This window comes from Miniopterus schreibersii, assembly GCF_964146895.1.
Source record: "Miniopterus schreibersii genome assembly, chromosome: 2".
NCBI classification, from domain to species: domain Eukaryota; kingdom Metazoa; phylum Chordata; class Mammalia; order Chiroptera; family Miniopteridae; genus Miniopterus; species Miniopterus schreibersii.
Genome location: NC_138102.1, coordinates 80,681,640 through 80,700,779, shown reverse-complemented (window position 1 = coordinate 80,700,779; position 19,140 = coordinate 80,681,640). Strand labels below are relative to the sequence as shown.

General features: G+C 35.7%; 1 protein-coding gene across 1 annotated transcript in view; it reads right to left on the bottom strand.

The window, feature by feature from the left end:
• Positions 1-19,140, bottom strand: part of SUCLA2 (succinate-CoA ligase ADP-forming subunit beta) — a 62,986-nt gene that overhangs the window by 14,176 nt on the left and 29,670 nt on the right. The window contains exon 6 of the mRNA XM_081130016.1: positions 17,181-17,319. Within this exon, the coding sequence (XP_080986142.1) occupies positions 17,181-17,319 (139 nt within the window). The remainder of the gene's footprint in view (positions 1-17,180; positions 17,320-19,140) is intronic.

Below are 19,140 nucleotides of genomic sequence, written 5' to 3'. Positions count from 1 at the left end.
CACTATATACCTTCCAGTTTGTTCAGTTCTAAATATTTTCTCATTTCCATTAAGATTTCTTCATTTACTTATGAATTAAAGTATTTTCTTTAAATTTTAAAAAACATGACATGATGTATTATATTAATTTCTAGTTTTACCGCTTTGTGCTTAAAGACTATTAACTATGTTATTAATTCTTAAATATTTGTTGAGACTTTTTAATTTATGGCTCAGTATTTTATTTTTTAATCAGTATTTGACATAATGTTTTTCTAAATGTCGGGTGCAGGAATATACACACACACATGCACACACACACACACATGCACACACACACACACATGCACACACACACACATACACACACATCCATTATGTTAAAAACTTTAATGTGTTGTTCAAAAAATAAATAAGGAACATATAAAAAAGGCATTAGTCTTGACTAGGAATTTGGGGTATAATTCCAGAAGATTCACTCAGGAGCTAGTTGAGGGTGATTCTCCAATGCAAACATACTTGGATGAAATCCCTAGGAAACAGATTTCTTAGGCCTGAGCTCCACAATAGTCAGTAGAAACAACCACTGACAACACCTGCAAGGGTGAGTGCAATATCAGTAAACAGAACCCATACTCAATTCATACTAGAGTGCCAAAATCATGGTGTTCAAAAGGAGAAAAAATTTTAAGAGACTACACATGGGTAAATTAGTCATGTCCCAACCCCCAACCCCGCAATCATAAATGCACTGATTTTAAGTCCACAGCTAATACAAGCAGGACAAAATGGGATCCTGGTGAGACTAGTACCAGTCTACACTCCTTCACTCAGTTTCCACTCAGTTTCTTCCATGACCTTTGATAAAACTAAGTACAAAGTTCTGGGAACATGACTGTGCTGGTTTCATTGTTTCTGATGATGGGAATGACTTGGGATTTTTTTGTTGCTGTTTGATTTTTACAAATTGGATAACTGAGGTGTTAATGATATGATAAATTTGTATGTATTATTACCTCTGTGTACTCGTTTAAAAGTGAGGTCCATAAAAGATCTGAAATTCAAACAATGTAACTTCTGAAACCATGAAGAAACTCTACCCATTACTATGAGAAACAGTCCAAACTGCCATGGCTGAAGGAATCTAAACTCTAATCTAGAATTCATAAACTGTCTAGCTAATAGTCAAAATATTCAATAAATAAGGAAAAACATTAATTTCTTTGGACTCCTAACACAGAGAAGAAAAATCAGACTTGGTACTTCAGTTCTCTAGGTCATTTGAACTTTATCACATTTGGACTTTAAATTTCAGGTGTGTCTTCATGCAGAATTTACTATTAGAAGTTTTATAGTATCTTAATGCCATAGTTTAATTTCCCTGAAGAACCTATGATATTATAGTAGACAACATGACTGGGAATAATTGGGTGTCAAAAACAGAAAAGAAAGAATTTATGGGATTAAGCAAAACACTTTCTTAGAGCTGATATTAGTGTATTATTTTGACCCATTTCAGAAACTTCTGAGGACAAAAATCCAACCTACCTACAAGTGTTCCCAGAATACCCGAAAGAACATTAGTTGGGATCAGAATGGCAGCCTCAAAGTCAGAGCAGGATTACCCAGAAAGCTAAGCTCTCATCCCTCAAAAGCTCCATGTCTGTCTACCCTTTATAGATGATAGGCTTGATGGTTAAGCTCAATGGGTCAAGAAAACACTAAGGAATGTTGGAGAGATCAAATCTTCACCACTAGCCATGAGTCCCTAGGCAACCACTTAATCTCTTGATAACACATTTTCCTAACTTATAAAATAAGCATAGTAGTAGTACCTACCTCACTGAACTGTTATAAACATTAAATGAAGTAAAAGGGTTCATACCTATAAAGTGCTTGTAACAGTGCCTAGCAAACATTATTTGCTATGTTTGTGTTAGAGGAAAAATATATACTTTTGAGAAAAAAAAAATGACTACAGGTCTCTTCTGAGTGGTCAAAATTCAAAACTATGAATTATGAAATAAGAAACTGAAATTAACTGAAACATGAGAGAAGCTGAAATGCAATAGAGACATTTTTAAAAGACTAAGGAAAACAAATACAACAATAAATTAAAACATACAAATGAAAAATAAAATCAGTAAACAATCTCTGTATACCACAAGTAAAAAGTAAGAAAATATAATGGCAGAAAAAATCCCATTCAACATAGCCACCAAAACTCTCAACAAAGTAGGTACAGAAGGATCTTACCTCAACTTGATAAAGGCTATACATGACAAGGCCACAGCTAACATCATACTCAATGGTGAAAAGCTGAAAATTTGTCCTCTAATATTAGGAACAAGACAAGGATGCCCACTTTCACCACTCTTATTCAACATAGTACTGGAAGTCCTACCCACAGCAGTCAGACAAGAAGAAAAAAAAATGCATCCAATTAAAACAGGAAGAAATAAAACTACCACTATTTGCATGTGAAATGCTGTATATAGAGAAAACCCTAAAGAATCCACCGAAAGTAACAGGAAACAAAATTAATACACAGAAACTGTCAGGTTCCTATATACTAATAATGAACAATCAGAAGTAGAAAAGAAAACAATTCCATTAAAAAATACATCAAAAAGAATAAAATACCTAGGAATAAACTTAACCAAGAAGTGGAAAACCCCTTCTCTGAAATCTATAAGATACTGAAGAAAGAAATTGAAGACGACACAAATAAATGAAAGGATATATTGTGCTCATAGATAGAAAGGATTAATATTGCTGAAAGGACGATAAAACACAAAGCAATTTACAGATTCAATGTAATTCCAATAAAAATACCAATATCATTCTTCTTAAAACTAGAATAATCCTAAAATTCATAAAGAACCACAAAAGACCCAGAATAGCCAAGGCAATCTTAAGAAATAAGAACAAAGTTGAACATATCACGCTCACTGATCTCAAGCTATACTACATAGCTGTTTTAGTCTAAAGTTTATGGTACTGGAACAAAATCAGACACATAGATCAATGGAACAGGACAGAGACCGCAGAAACAGACTCTCACTTATATGCTAATCTATGACAAAGGAGGCAAAAACATATACTGGAGTAACGACAGTCTCTTCAACAAGTGGTGTTGGGGGACAGATAAATACAAAAAAATAAAACTGGACCACTCTTCTACACCACATACCAAAAAACACACACCTCAAAGTGAGTTAAAAACTTAAAAGTAAGGCCTGAAACCGCAAAACTCCTAAAGAAAACAGAAAGTAAACAATCTGACATAAGTCTGAGCAATATCTTTCCAGACATGTCCCCTTGAACAATGGAAACAAAAGCGCAAGTAAACAAATGAGACTACATCAAATTAAAAAGCTTCTGCGCAGTGAAGAAACCTTTAATAAAACAAAAAGGTAACCTACTGACTGGGAGAATCTATTTGCAAATGATATATGCAATAAGGGGTTGGATTTTAAAAAGTCATACAACTGAATAACAAAAAAATGAACAATCCAATTGAAAAATGAAAAGAAGATATGAAAAGACAACATTTCTCCAAAGAAGACATATAGATAGCTAACAGACATATAAGATGTTCAACATCAATAATCATCAGGGAAATACAAATCTAAACCACAGTGAGATATTACCTCACACCAGTCAGAAAGGCTATTACAAAAAAGTCCACAATGACCTGTATCGGTGAGAATGTGTAGAAAAGGAAACCCTTGAGTACAACTGGTGGGACCAGAAATTGCAGCCCCTACGAAAAACAGTATGGAGGTTCCTCAAAACAATAAAAACAGATAGAGCATACATCTTAGCAATTCCACTTCTGGGTATTTATGCACAGAAAATAAGAATACTAATTAAAAAACAAATAGGCACTCCTATGTTTATTGCAGCATTATTCACAACATCCAAGATATGGAAGCAACACAGGTGTCCATCAATAGGTGAATGGATAAAAAAGATGTGAATATAAATATAAATAATATAAATATAAATATACACACAATGGAATATTATGCAGCAATAAAAAGAATGAAACCTTGCCATATGCGACAACATGGATTGAACTAAAGGGTACTATGCTAAGTGAAATAAGTCAAGCAGAGAAAGATGAATATCATATGTATTCACTTATATGAGGAATCTAAAATAAACACGGACATTAATCAGCCTGCAGGCAGAGGGAGACCTCTGGGTGCTTTGAGTCTTTGCCTGATTTACTTCTGGACACTGGACTTGAAAAAGCAGACTGTGGTGTGCATCCTGGTCCACTCCAAATGCACCTAGCCCCAAGACAGGGAACCACAAGCCGTGGAATGTTGATATCTCCAAACAAGGTACTCAGAGGCAGTCACAAACAGCATCTGACAATGGCCTGCACCAGAGACTGACCAAAAAGACCAAGAGTCTAACAGATCTACCTAATACATAGAAACAAACCCAAATAGGAAAGCAAAATGAGGAGACAAAAAAATAAGCCCCAAATGAAAGAACAAAAGAATTCTCCAGAAGAAGAGCTAAATGAAATAGAGATAAGCAATCTATCAGATATAGAGTTCAGAATATTGATTGTAAGGATAATGAGAAAAGATAGGGAAACTATGAAGGAAATTAAGAAATGACAACAAAAATAAAGAATTCACTGGAAGGAATAAACAGCAGATTAGAGGAAGCTGAGGATCGGATCAGTGAATTAGAAGACAGGATAGAAAAATTCACTCAATCAGAAAGGAAGAACAATGAAAAAACAGGAGGGCGGCCCAGCCAGCACGGCTCAGCAGTTAGCATCGACCTATGATCCAGGAGATCTTGGTTCGATTCCCAGTCAGGGTGCATGTCCTGGTTGGGGGCTGGATCCCCAGCAGGGGGCGTGCAGAAGGCAACTGATCCATGATTCTCTCTCATCATTGATGTTTCTCTTTCTCTCTCCCTTCCACTCTCTGAAATGGAAAATGAAAAGCAAACAAATAAACAAAAAAAACCCAGGACAGTTTAAGGGAGATATGAGACAACAGAAAATGTAACAATATTTGCATCATATGAATGCCAAAAGGGGAAGAGAATAAGCAAGAAAGAGAATCTGCTTGAAGAAATAATGGCAGAAAATTTCCCTAACCTGGTCAAAGTAAGTCACACATGTTCAGGAGGCACAGAGAGTCCCAAGCAAGAAGCATTCAAAGAGATCCATGCCCAGACACATCATAATTAAAATGCCAAAAATTCAAGACAAAGAGAGAATATTAAAGGCAGCAAGAAAAAAGCAATCTGTGACCTACAAAGGAGGTCCCATAAGGCTGTCAGCTGACTTCTCATCAACAACTCTACAGGCCAGAAGGGAATGGCATGAAGTATTCAAGGTAATGAAAAGCAAGGATCTGAAACCAAAACTACTCTATCCAGCAAGGCTATCATTCAAACTAGATGGTAAAATAAATAGCTTCCCAGACCAAAAAAAGGCTAAAGGGGCTTATCACCACCAACCCAGCATTGCAAGAAATATTAAAGGAAATGCTGTAATAAGAAGTTGAAATAGAGAGAACGAGAAACTTAGGCATAAAGAAATTAAAAAGGCAATAGACAAGTACCTATCAATAACCTTAAATGTAAATGGATTAAATGTTCCAATCAAAAGACATGGGGTAGCTGAGTGGATAAGAAAACATGACCTAAATATATGATGTCTAAAAGAGACCCACCTCAGAACAAAAGACTCACACAGGACAAGAGTGAAGGGGATAGAAACAAATTTTCCATGCAAAAAGAAATAAGAAAAAAGCTAGGTAGCAATACTTATATCTAACAAAATGGACTTCAAAATGAAGACCATATTGAGACAAGAAAGGTCACTATATAATACTAAAGGGATTGATTCAACAAGAGGATATAACCCTGTTAAACACATATGCACCCAATATAGGAGTACCTAAATTTATTTAAAAAAACTTTTGGAGGACTTGAAGGGAGATATTGACAGTAATATAGTCATAGCAGGGGACTTTAACACCCAACTGACTTCACTGGATAGGTCTTACAGACAAAAAAATCAACAAGGAAACAGTGATCCTAAATGGCACACTAGATCAGATGAATTTAATTGACATTTACAGAACATTATTCCAACATAAAGCTGCAGAATGTAAATTTTTCTCAAGTGCACACCGGACATTCTGAAGAAAAGACCACATGTTAGGATACAAAACAAATCTCTACATGTTTAAGAAGATTCAAATCATATCAAGCATCTTCTCAGATCAAAATGGCATGAAATTAGAAATCAACTACAATAAAAACAAAAAAAACATGCAAACACATGGAGGCTAAATAGCATGATATTAAACAATGAATGCGTTACCAAAGAGATCAAGTAAGAAATAAAAAATCTCCTGGAAACAAATGAAAATGAACACACAATAACCTCAAATCTATGGGACACAATGAAAGCACTCCTGAGAGGGGAGTTCATAGCACTATAGGCCTACCTCAAAAAACAACAAAAAGTTCTAATAAACTATCTAACCCTACAACTTAAAAACTTAGAAAGAGAACAACAAGAAAGGTCCAGAGTAAGCAGAAGGAAGGAAATAATAAAGATCAGAGCAGAAATAAATGACATAGAGACTAAAAAGATTAATCCAAAAAGGTCAATGAAACGAAGAGCTGGTTCTTTAAAAAGATAAACAAGACTGATGAACCTTTAGCCAGATTCATCAAGAAACAAAGAGACAGGGCCCAAATAAACAAAATCAGAAACAGAAGAGTTGAAGTAAAAACTGACCCAACAGGAATACAAAGGATTGTAAGAAAATACTATGAACAACTTATACATCAAGAAGCTGGACAACCTGGACAAAATGAACAAATGCCTAGAAAAATACAACTTTCCCAAACTCAATCAGAAAGAGTCAGAAGACGTGAATAGGCCAATAACTACTGATGAAGTTGAAGCAGTAATCAAAATACTCCAAGCAAACAGAAGCCCTGGTCAAAACAGCTTCACAGGGGAGTTTTTACCAAACATGCACAGAACTAACACCTACCCTCCTCAAACTATTCCAAAAAACCCAAGAGAAAGGAACACTGCCAAGCTCTTTTTATGAGGCCAGAATTAGCCTAATTTCAAAACCAGATAAGGACACTGCAAACAAAGAGAATTACAGGTAAATATCCCTGAGGAACATAGATGCTAAAATCCTCAACAAAATATTAGCAAATTGGACCCAGCAATATACTAAAAAGATCACACACCAAGACCAAGTGGAATTTATTCCAGGGATGCAAGGCTGGTAAAATATTCGCAAATCAATATATGTGATACATCACATAAACAAATTGAAAGACAAAAATCACACGATCATATCAAGAGATGCAGAAAAAGCATTAGACAAAATACAACACCCATTTTTGATAAAAATTCTCAGCAAAGCGGGAAGAGAGGGATCATACCTCAAGAAAATAAAGCCATATATGACAAACCTACAGCCAACATCATTCTCAATGGGCAAAAACTAAAAGCATTTCCCCTAAGAACAGGGACAAGACAGGGATGTCCACTTTCACCACTCTTCCTCAACATACTATTGGAAGTGCTAGCCACAGAGATCAGACAAGAAAACATAAAAGGCAAATTGAGAAGGAAGTAAAACTGTCATTATTTGCAGACGACATGATATTGTACATAGAAAACCCTAAAGACTCCAGCAAAAAACTACCAGATTTCATAAATGAATTTGGCAATGTAGCAGGATACAAAATTTACACCCAGAAATCGATGGCATTTTTATACACCAATAATGAACTCTCAGAAAGAGAAACTGAAAAAACCATCCCATTTACCACTGCAACAAAAAAAGTAAGATACTTAGGAATACACTTAACCAAGGAAGTAAAAGGCCTGTAGCCGGAAAACTACAGGACGTTGAACCAAGAGATAGAGGAAGATATAAACAAGTGGAAGAATACACCATGTTCATGGATTGGAAGAATTAACATCATTAAAATGCCCACACTACACAAAGTGATCTATAAATTCAATGCAATCCCCATTAAAATAACAACGGCATATTTCACAGATCTAGAACAAACACTTCAAAAATATACATTGAACCAAAAAAGACCCCGAATAGCCACAGGAATCTTGAGAAAGAACAAAGTTGGAGGGATCACAATACCAGATATCAAGTTATACTACAGAACCACTGCAATCAAAACATCCTGGTACTGGCACAAGAACAGTCATATAGGTCAGTGGAACAGAACAGAGAACCCAGAAATCAACCCAAGCCATGATTAATGCTTAATTAATATTTGACAGAAGAGGCAAGAGCATACAATGGAATAAAGACAGTCTCTTCGATAAATGGTGTTGGGAAAATTAGACAGGTACATGCAAAAAACAATGAAACTAGAAAATAAACTTACACCATAGACAAAAATAAACTCAAAATGGATAAGACTTAAATGTAAGACGTAAAGCCATAAAAAACCTAGAAGAAAACAGGCAGCAAAATCTGAAACATCTCTCATAGCAATATGTTTGCCAATGCATCTCCTAGGGCAAGGGAAACAAACGAGAAAATAAACAAATGGGACTACATCAAAATAAAAAGCTTCTACACAGCAAAAGAAACCATCAACAGAATCAAAAGGAAGCCCGCTGTATGGGAGAACATACTTGCCAATCTGATAAGGGGTTTAACATCCAAAATATATAAGAAACTCAGATTTCAAGAGGAAGACAAAAAATCCAATTAAAAAATGGGCAAAGGACCTGAATAGACATTTCTCCAAAAAGGACATACAGATGGCCAAGAGACATATGAAAAAATCCTCAAAGTCACTCATCATCAGAGAGATTCAAATTAAAAACACAATGAGCTATCGCCTTACACCTGTCAGAATGGCTACCATCAACAAATCAACAAATGACACGTGCTGGCAAGGATGTGGAAAAAAAGGAACTTAGTACGGGACTGCACAGCCTGGTCAGCCACTATAGAAAACAGTATGGAGTTTCCTCAAAAACTTAAATATGGAACTTCCATTGGACCAAGTGATCCCACTTTGGGAATATATACTAAGAAACCTGAAACACCAATCAGAAATAATTTATGCACCCCTATGTTCACAGCAGTACAATTTATAATAGGTAAGATCTGGAAACAGCCCAACTGCCCATCAGTAGATGGATAAAAAAGCTGTGGTACAGTTACACCATGGAATACTATGCAGCTGTAAGACAAAAGGATCTCTTACCCCTTGAGACAGCATGGAGGGACCTAGAGAGCATTATGCTAAGTGAAAATAAGCCAGTCAGAGAAAGACAAGTACAACACGATCTTACTCATATGTAGAATATAATGAGCAAAATAAACTGATGAACAAAGTAGATCCAGAGACACAGAAGCATGGAACAGACTTAGGAATCTCAGAGGGAAGCGGGGGGGGGAAGGGGGGGGAAGTGGGGGTGTTAATCAAAGAACTTATATGCATAAATGCATAACCTATGGACCCAAACAATAGAATGGGGAAGGCCTGAGGATAGGGCAGACATGGGGTGGAAGGAATCATTGCGGGGGTGAACGGGGGACCTCTGTAGTACTTTCAACAATAAAGATTAAATAAATAAACAAATAAAAATTTTAAATCCCACAAAATTTGTTGTCTTGTAAATAAAGACTTGTATAAATAGAAAAATAATGTATTTCTAGTTGGAAAAACTGACTGTTACCAAGATGTTCATTTCCCCCAACAATTTTGCAATCTCAAAACATTTCAGCATGATTTTTAAAAAATCTGATAAAAGGATTCTAAAGATTGACTAGCAATAGGAGTTAATAACATGATATCCAAGTACCAAAATCAGAACCCAAGGTTTCAAGGAGTTTGCACCTCTAGACTGAATGAAAAATAGTACCTATGCACATGCTCCCATTGGAACACTAGAGCAATTACCTGGGATGAAAGAACTTGTTTTCATGCAGTTTTCACTGCATTCTTGTATTTTTAATAACTTTTAATATTTTTAATAACTTTTTTTTTCAATTACAGGTGACATACAATATTGTATTAGTTTCAGGAGTATAACACAGTGATTAGACATTTATATAACTTACAAAGTGATCATCCTAATAAATCTAGTACCCATTTGATACCATACAGTTATTAAAATATTGAGTATATCACCCATGCTATACTTTATATCCCCATGACTATTTTGTAAGTATCAATTTGTACTTCTTAATCCCTTTCTCTTTTCACCCATACCTTCAGCTCCTTCCCATCTGGCAACCATCAAAATGTCCTCTGTACGTTTGTCTCTGTTTTGTTTTTTAGATTGTACATATAAGTGAAATCATATGGCTTTTGTCTTTTAAAATGTCTGACTTCACTCAGGAGAACACCCTCTAAGTTTATCCATGTTGTTGCAGATAGGCTGAGTCATACTGCATTATATATACGTACTACTTCTTCATCCATTCGTACACTGATGAACACTTTGGTTGCTAACATATCATGGCTACTGTAAATAATGCTGCAATGATCATACAGATGCATATATCTTTCTGAATTAGTGTTTTAGGTTTCTTCAGATAAAGACCCAGAAGTGGAATTGCTAGGTCCATCTTTGTCTCTTATAGCCTTTGTTTTAAAGTCTCTTTTTGTCTGGTATAAGTATTGTTACCCCAGATTTTTTGTTTCCATTTTCACAAAATCTCTCTTTCTATCCCTTTATTTTCAGTCTGTGACTGTCTTTTGACTGAAAGTATTTATAGGCAGTGTATGTAAAGGTCTTGTTTCCTTATCCATTTGGCTATCCCATGTGTTTTGATTGGAGCATTTAATCCATTTATTTTTAAAGTAACTGCTCACAGTCAGGTAGTTATTGTCATTTTAATATTCACATTTTTAATTTTTTCTTCTTCTTTTGCTTAAAGAAGTCCCATTAACATTTCTTTTATTACTAGTTTGCTAGTGATGAACTTTAGCTTTTTCTTGTCTGTGAACTCTTTATCTGTCCTTTAATTCTTAATGATAGCTTTGCTGGGTAATCTTGGTTGTAGGTCCTTACTTTTCATCACTTTGAATATTTCATGCCAATCCCTTCTGGCATGCATAGTTTCTGATAAGAAATCAGCTGACAGTCTTATTGGGAACTCCCTAGTAGATAACTGCTTTTCTCTTGCTGCTTTTAAGACTTGCTCTTTTATCTTCAACCTTTCACATTTTAATTATGTGTCTTAGTGTGGGCCTTAGTGTGTCTAGTTATGTCTGTTGGGTTTACCTTGTGTGGGACTCTCTGTACTTCCTGGGCTTATATACTTACTGACTTTAGCAGGTTAAGAAAATTTTCAGTCATTATTTCTTCAAATAGGTTTTCAATCCCTTGTACTTGCTCCTCCTTCTGTACCCCTGTGATATGGATGTTGTTATGCTTGATGTTGTTCCAGAGGCCCCTTAAACTAGCCTCATTTTTAAAAATTCTTTTTTTCTTTTTGCTGTTCTGATTGGGTGTTTTCCAAAATGCTGATTCAATCCACAGCTTCATGTAATCTACTGTTGATTTCCTCTAATGTATTCTTCATTTTAGTTATTGCATTCTTCATTTCTGGCTAGTTCTTTTTCATGTTTTCTATTTCCATTGTTATGTTTCCTATCTCTTTGTTGAAGCTCTCACTGAGATCACTGAGCATCCTTATAAACAGTGCTCTGAACTCTGCATCTGGTAGTTTTTTGTCTCCATTTTGTTTAGTTCTTTTTCTGGAGTTTGGTTCTGTTCTTTCATTTGGGATATTTCTGTCTCCTCATTTTGGTTACCTCCCTGTGTTTGTTTTTATTAGGAAGAGCTGCTATGTCTTCCAGTCGTGGTACAATGGCCTTATATAGTAGTGCCCAGTGGGGCCTAGTGGTACAGATTCCCTGGTCACCTGAGCCAGGTGCTCTAGGTATGTACCTTGTATGGGTTGTACGTGTCCTCCTATTGTAGTTGAGCCTTGATTGCTATTTGCATGTCAATGAAAGGATTGACTCTCAAGCTGATTGGCTGTGAGGATTGGCAGTGACTATGGTGAAGGTGCTGTTGTCCAGGGGCTGACCCTATGGAGCAGAATTTGCTTTAGTTAGGCTCTGGTACCTGCCGAGTCTGCCCTTTGGTTGTGTCATTTGTAGAGGGGGTTGGGTAGTGCTCTGGTGTCATCTGAAGGTGGCCACCATATATGCTGGTTCTGGGGCCTCATAGCTCTGATGCAGGCCAAGATCAAGTGTTGCCTGTGCCCTGCCCTGAGCCACTTGGTATGAGCTACAAAGTGATTTGCAGATGGTTGCCACATGTGCTGGGCTTAGAGGTGTCTGGTAAGGGCTAGGCTGTGAACTGAGGCTGGCTGCCACTAGGGTTTGGGGCTGCTTAGCAAGAGGTATGGGGCATACTGAAGTCAGATGCTGGTTTGGGGTCTGCAATCCTTTGAGAGATTTTTAGGAAAGTCCACAACATGAGACTAGACAGGCTGTTTTGTATGGAATAACTACTTGAAGTGGTTTGGGTGGGCCAGCAAGCTAAGTGGGGCAGGGTCTCAGAGAACTACTAGGGTGGGGCAAATGGTGTTAGCTAGGTCGATGGATACTGAGATATGGAACCTGTCTGAGCATTCAGGCTGGGCTCGGGGAGGGCTCAACAAAGAAAAAATGGCTTCTGACAGCATTTCTATCTGGGAGAAAACTATTCCTCTAGCCCTTGTCCTGAAGCCAATCAATTCAGTTCCTCCTGAGGGTCCCTGGTGCCTTTCCAACTGCCTCCCCAGCACTGGAGCCCAGAGGAATTGAGTCCAAGCATGGTTCCTTTAAGAGGAATGCCTGGGATTCCAGTAGCCACAATCTCCACTGGTTTTCAGAGACAAGTTATGGGGACTTCTCTTCCCAAAACAAGGAACCCCTTGTGCCTCAGGGGAGACCTCAACAACCGAGATATCCCTCCCAATCTGTATCTGCCACTAGTGTGTATTGGACCAGCCCATTCCATTTCTTCCCCTCCCACCAGTTGATGTGGCTTCTTCTGTATGTCCTTAGTTATAGGAGTTCTGTCCAGCTAAACTTGAAGCAGTTCTCAATGACGGTTGTTCTGTAGTTTATAATTTTTATGTGGTTGTGGGAGGTGATAAGCACAGTTTTCCTATTCTGTCATCTTGACTGGAAAGTTGATCCTTTGGAAAGTATAACAAAACTGGCCAAAACTTTAGCTAGCCAAATAAGATGCAGGAGCCCCAAAGCAACTCTCAGACTCTTCAGGTACCACCAGGAAGGCTTTGCAATCCTTCACTGCTTTCTTAAAAGATCTTGGACCCACAAAGAGTTCAGTAATACAAATTTAAAAACACAAATAAGAACTGCCTCTCTAAAAAAATATTTTTATTTCATTTATTTTTTTAATCTTCACCTGAGGATATTTTTTCCATTCCTTTTCAGAGAGAGTGAAAGGGGGAGAAAAAGAGAGAGAAACATTGATGTGAGAGATATACATCAATTGGTTGCCGCGCGCAAGCGTCCTGACCAGCACCAGGGATCAAACCTGCCCTTGTCCAAAATTGAATCTGGGACGCTTCAGTCAGAGGGCCGAAGCGCTAACCACTGATCCAAACCAGCCAGGGTTAAAAAAATTATTTTAAAATAAACATATGAGGGAAGACTTATCCATTATTAAAACTTACCAAAAAAAAAGTAATAAAACTTACAATTATTGATATAAAAACAAACATATCTATGAAATCAGACGCTTGAATATGGTAAGAAGGGCTTTCAAAAATCAGGAAGGATGTTTTAATGATTTTAGGAAAACTAACAATTTGGAAAAAAGAATTAAAGCTAAAGTAAAATCTTGATTAAGCAAAGACTGAAAATCAAAAAGCAAAATAATAAACAATAAAACATGCTGCAGATAAATGTTTACTGATTTTATGTAACTGCAGGAAAGTTCCCATTCAAATAGCAACCAAAAATATATTTCTACAAACAAATCTATGAAAAAATATAATACCCACATGAAGAAAATAATCTTACTTTTTCTTAGAGGAAAAAAATGTCTCAGCATAGAAACAATGGAAGTCAAAATAAGACCTGACTAGATAAAAACAAAAAGCTTCATTATGTCCAAAAACGCAAACCAAATTAAACAAAAGACAAACTTAGGGAAATATTCATATCAAACGTCAGTTAAGTTTAGCATCTTTAATATACATACACATGGAGAGACCATCAGTATGTATTATTAGGTAAGAAAAATGCGAAATATATATATAGTATGCAACCTTTTCTGTAAAGGGGTAAAGACCTATTTTCATATTTGTTTTTATTTGCAAAAAATAATAATGGGGAAAACACAAGAAACTAAAAATGAGGAGAGAGGAATAGTAGAAGGTAAGGATGGAGAGAAAACAAAATTTCAGGATAAATGAGTGAGACTGATGGAAATATACTGTTATATTGTTCTGATTTTTGACCCATGTCAATAAATTTTCAAAAAATAAACAAAAACCTCATCATAAGAAAAACTATTCATGTTTCCTTTGAGTACTTTAGTAGGCTGAATATTGGCCACCCCAAGATAACATGTCCCAATGCACAGAACCTGTGAATGTTATCCTATATCAGCAATTTTCAACTAGTGTGCAGCAAGAATTTTTAAAGCATGCAATACCTGACTATTTAGTCAGGGGGACTGGCCTCTTTTCCCTTAGATTATCAAATTTAAAAAATGACAACAGCCAACACAACAGCTGTCCAGTGTGAATGAATCAAAATTATACCTATTTTTTTGTCAGATCAGCAAAAAATATATTTTTTGGTGTGCTGCAGAATTTTAGTAATTAGTTTATGTGTGCCATGAGATGAAAAAGGTCAAAAATCATTGCCTTATATGGTAAAATGTTTACAGATGTGATTAAAATAAGGATCTTGAAAGAAGATTATCCTGGTGGGCCCTAAGTGTCTTTATAAGAGAGAGGCAGAGGGAGACTAGATGCATAAAGAGGAGGAGCCAATGTGACCACAAAGGCAAAGACTGGAATGAGGTGGCCACAAATCAAGAAATGGTACAAGAAGCATGAAAAGGCAAGTGCTGGACTCCTCCCTAGAACCTCTAGAAGGAGCAGAGCTGCTGACACCTTGAATTCATGTGATACTGATTTTGGACTTCTGCCTTCCAAAACTATGAGACTGTCTGTTATTTTATGCCACCAAGTTTGTAGCAGTTTGTTATAGTAGCCATAGGAAACACAGGTACCAAAGGATATCAACAGGAAATTCTGTCTACTGAGAAAAACATGCCTAATAAACATGAAAAGTCCTTAACATCGCTAGCAATAAAAAAAACCCTGAAAAATAAAATAAAATACTATTTCCTGATTATCGGTCTGACAGAGATTAAACCTAATGCAACAGGTATGGCACATGTAGGCAATGAAATGGACACTATATATTAGAACTTTTCCAGACAACAATCTGGCAAAATACATCTCAAAATGTTATTATTCTGATCCAATAATCAAAACATGTTAAAAATATTATTATTCTTTGACCCAAAGAATCTAATTCTAAGAATCTGTATGAAAAATCATCATTTCTATTAAAGATATATACAAATACAAGCTTTTAAAAACTGTATCTTTGAAAAATATTTTACATGAAAAAATCTATTATAAACTTTTGCGTTTAAAAAGGGAAAGATAGCCTGGCCGGGTGTGGCTCAGCGGTTGAGCATCGACCTAGGATCCAGGCGATCGGGGTTCGATTCCCGGTCAGGGTACATGCCGGGGTTGAGGGCTCGATCAATGACTCTCATCATCGATGTTTCTATCTCTCTCTCTCTCCCTCTCTTTTCCTCTCTCTGAAATCAATAAAGATATATTAAAAAAAAAAAAAGGGAAAGATACAATTTGAATACACTATGATTCCAATTACAAAAAAGATTTAAATAATCTATGTAAAATTAAAAGAAAAACTGAATACAAACACACACAAAAACCCAGTTACTAAATTAAGAGAACAAAGAGATTCCCTTAGCAATAGAATATGGCTGTAGATTTTCACAACTAGAAAGAATTCAGGAGTCTTGCTTTCAATGTTAAGTATTATAATGAAGAAAATAATACAAGAAATATCTGTTTTATACAGATAATTCTCCTTCACTGAACATTTCATTTGAAAATGTGCTTTAGCCTTCACCTTAAAAAAATTTAATTACTTTTAGTTTTACAAACTACCTCTATTACCATAAGAGAATATACTCATTCTTCTTTATACAATCAAATAAATGACTAACGAAAAACTTGATTTGTCATAAAGAATTAGAAGTATAAAAGTGAAAGATGACCTACAAATGTTTACAAAGATTAGAAATGTCCAGAGACCTAAACCAAAATCAAATTACAGCAATAGAAGCAGTCACTATAAAATACCCACAAAAATTTAGACTAGAATAAAGCTACATACATTTAAAAAACACCACCACCATGTATGATTTTATTAGATGTCAAATGTTACCAACAAATTGTTGTGCTTGATATTAAAGATGGAAAGATAATTGAAAATAAAATTATACATGGAAGGCATAATAATTCAGAATCTGATTTACCTTTTAAACACATAAAAGAAAAGCTGTCAAAGTGGCAAGCTAATCTTATTTCTCTAGTGGCTAAAAATAAAGGCCTATGATGTCTCTAAAGTCTAAAATTTGTGGAGATTAAGATGGTTAATTCCCCAAAGCTACAGCTATTTACTTACTACACACTGGATACTCTAAACCAGCACTGCCCAAAGAGCTTTCTGCAATGATAGAAATGTTCTATATGTGTGCTATTATGGTAACCAATGTGGCTACTGAGCACTTGAAATATGAATAGTGTAACTGAGGAATATTTTAATCTTACATCATTTTAATTAATTTTATAGCTGGTGGCCACCATACTGGACAGTGCAGCTTTAAGCTCTCTGTGTATACCTAAATATATTTTTAAGATATTTAAGGTGTTTGCTTTAATTGGTCCCTTTAATATTTATTTACATTCATTCTATTTATTATAAAATAAGCTTCTAAATAGTAATGAATTCACTTCCTTATGAGTTCAACTTCCTTAGTAAAGCATACAATAGGTAGATAAATATATAATATAATCAATTCTTGATAAAAGAAGATACTTTACCAGCTCCATCTGAATCCTCTACCATTGGATTTATTTCTACCATGGTTGCATCATATTTCAGAAAAAGGTTGTAAAGCTTGACCATGTTTTCTGCCGCAGAATCCACAACATTAGATGGAAATCCCATCTTCTGTGCAAGCTGAAAGCAATTTGTCTCCTTATTATAGGTATGTCACATATATCCAATCAACATTAAGTTATTGTAAATAAAAAACCTTGTTAGTTTATTATTTAAATAAGCATGAATCACATGTAGTCAAACATTAATCACTGAAGTAGCATCTATTACTAAATGGTTAAACAAAACGTTTTATCCAAAATCTTCACAAGGCAGGTGTTGTGCTCATTTTAAACTGAGAGATTCAAAGCAGTCAAGTGACTTGCCATTCACCTAGTTTCCAGTTCCAGTGTTTATTCCATGGCCTCCATATTACCTCTAAGCCTTATGGCCAACCTAAACTAAGAGGCTTATGTTTTATTAAAACTACATATAAAAGGTGCACTGGCAATCCCAATGGCCCAAACAATAGCAAAAACATAAAATCACCCTATTTTATTTAAGCACTGAGGACATATCCAGTCAAACAAGTACTATCCCACTCATTCAAAAATCTACTGAGCACATAATATACAGGGTGGGTCAAAAGTTGGTTTACAGTTGTTTGTATGGAAAATAATACAATAATTAATAATAATACAAGAATAAACTCTGTGTTCTTCATACAACTGTAAACCTACTTTTGCTCCACCCTATATGGTAGGCCCAAAAGATACAGGTTTTAAGCTTCTAATATAGTAGAGGAGTTTACAGGCTTGAGCAGAGATTCCTATCTAGATATACCTGAAGAGCTTTTTAAAAAATACATATACCAACGTCCCAACCTAGAAGTTCTGGTTCACAAGATCGATGGTGGACCAAGCATCCATAAATTTCAAAGTTCCATAAGCAATTCTGAACCACTGGTACAGAAGCTACATGTCTGTATGTTTATCCTAACTGCTGCCACCGCTCAGGTATACTACAGGAGATTTTTCCTCTTCCAACTGCTATCATAGGCTGCAATACATATGACTTTCAATAATAGAAAATCTTAAATTCTCTGAGGCTGAATGTCATTTTTGCAAAAAGTCAAGTGCCAATAAATAAAGTAAATAACAAAGCTAAGAAAAGTGATTTTTGGTTAAGACTTACTTCAAATAAAAAATAAGAAGAAATAAAGTACTATTTCATTAACAAAGATTTTTCACTAGGTCGCAACCTACTGTTACGGGTTTAAAAACACCCAAGAATTCCAACAGAAGGATAGCTTGATTAATCTTAAAATACAAAAGGAAAATCCCAAAGTGGTGAATGAAATAAACATTGAAGACTTGTGTCTTACTAAAGCAGCTTATTGTAGGTGTTGGCGTTCTAAGACGTTTCCTGCCTGTGATGGTTCACATAATAAACACAATGAACTGACAGGAGATAATGTGGGCCCACTAATACTGAAGAAGAAATAAGTATAATAGTAATGAAATAGGAGTGAATTGTGTGCTGTAAAATCTTATAATGATATTTTTTCATTCTCTGCGTATAGATCTTTCAAATGGTGGTCTTTGTTATTACTACTAGTGGAGTAACTATTTCTGCCAATTCATTTTCTTGCTACACTGTTTATATTTGATAGTTCATATATTCAATCATTTATATAGAAATTAAATTGTGTACCCTTTATTCTGACTTCAAAGAATTGATGTATCTTCCTACAATAAAACCAAAACACTTCTGATTTTAATTAATTGGGCAGTGGATCCAAAACTATTTCTCTGACTATCAATATTTTCAATAACATATATAATTTAGCCCGGCCAGGCATGTCTCAGCGGTTGAGCATCGACCTAGGATCCAGGAGATAGTGCTTCGGTTTCCCGGTCAGGGCACATGCCCAGGTTGCAGGCTCGATCCCCAGTCAGGGGC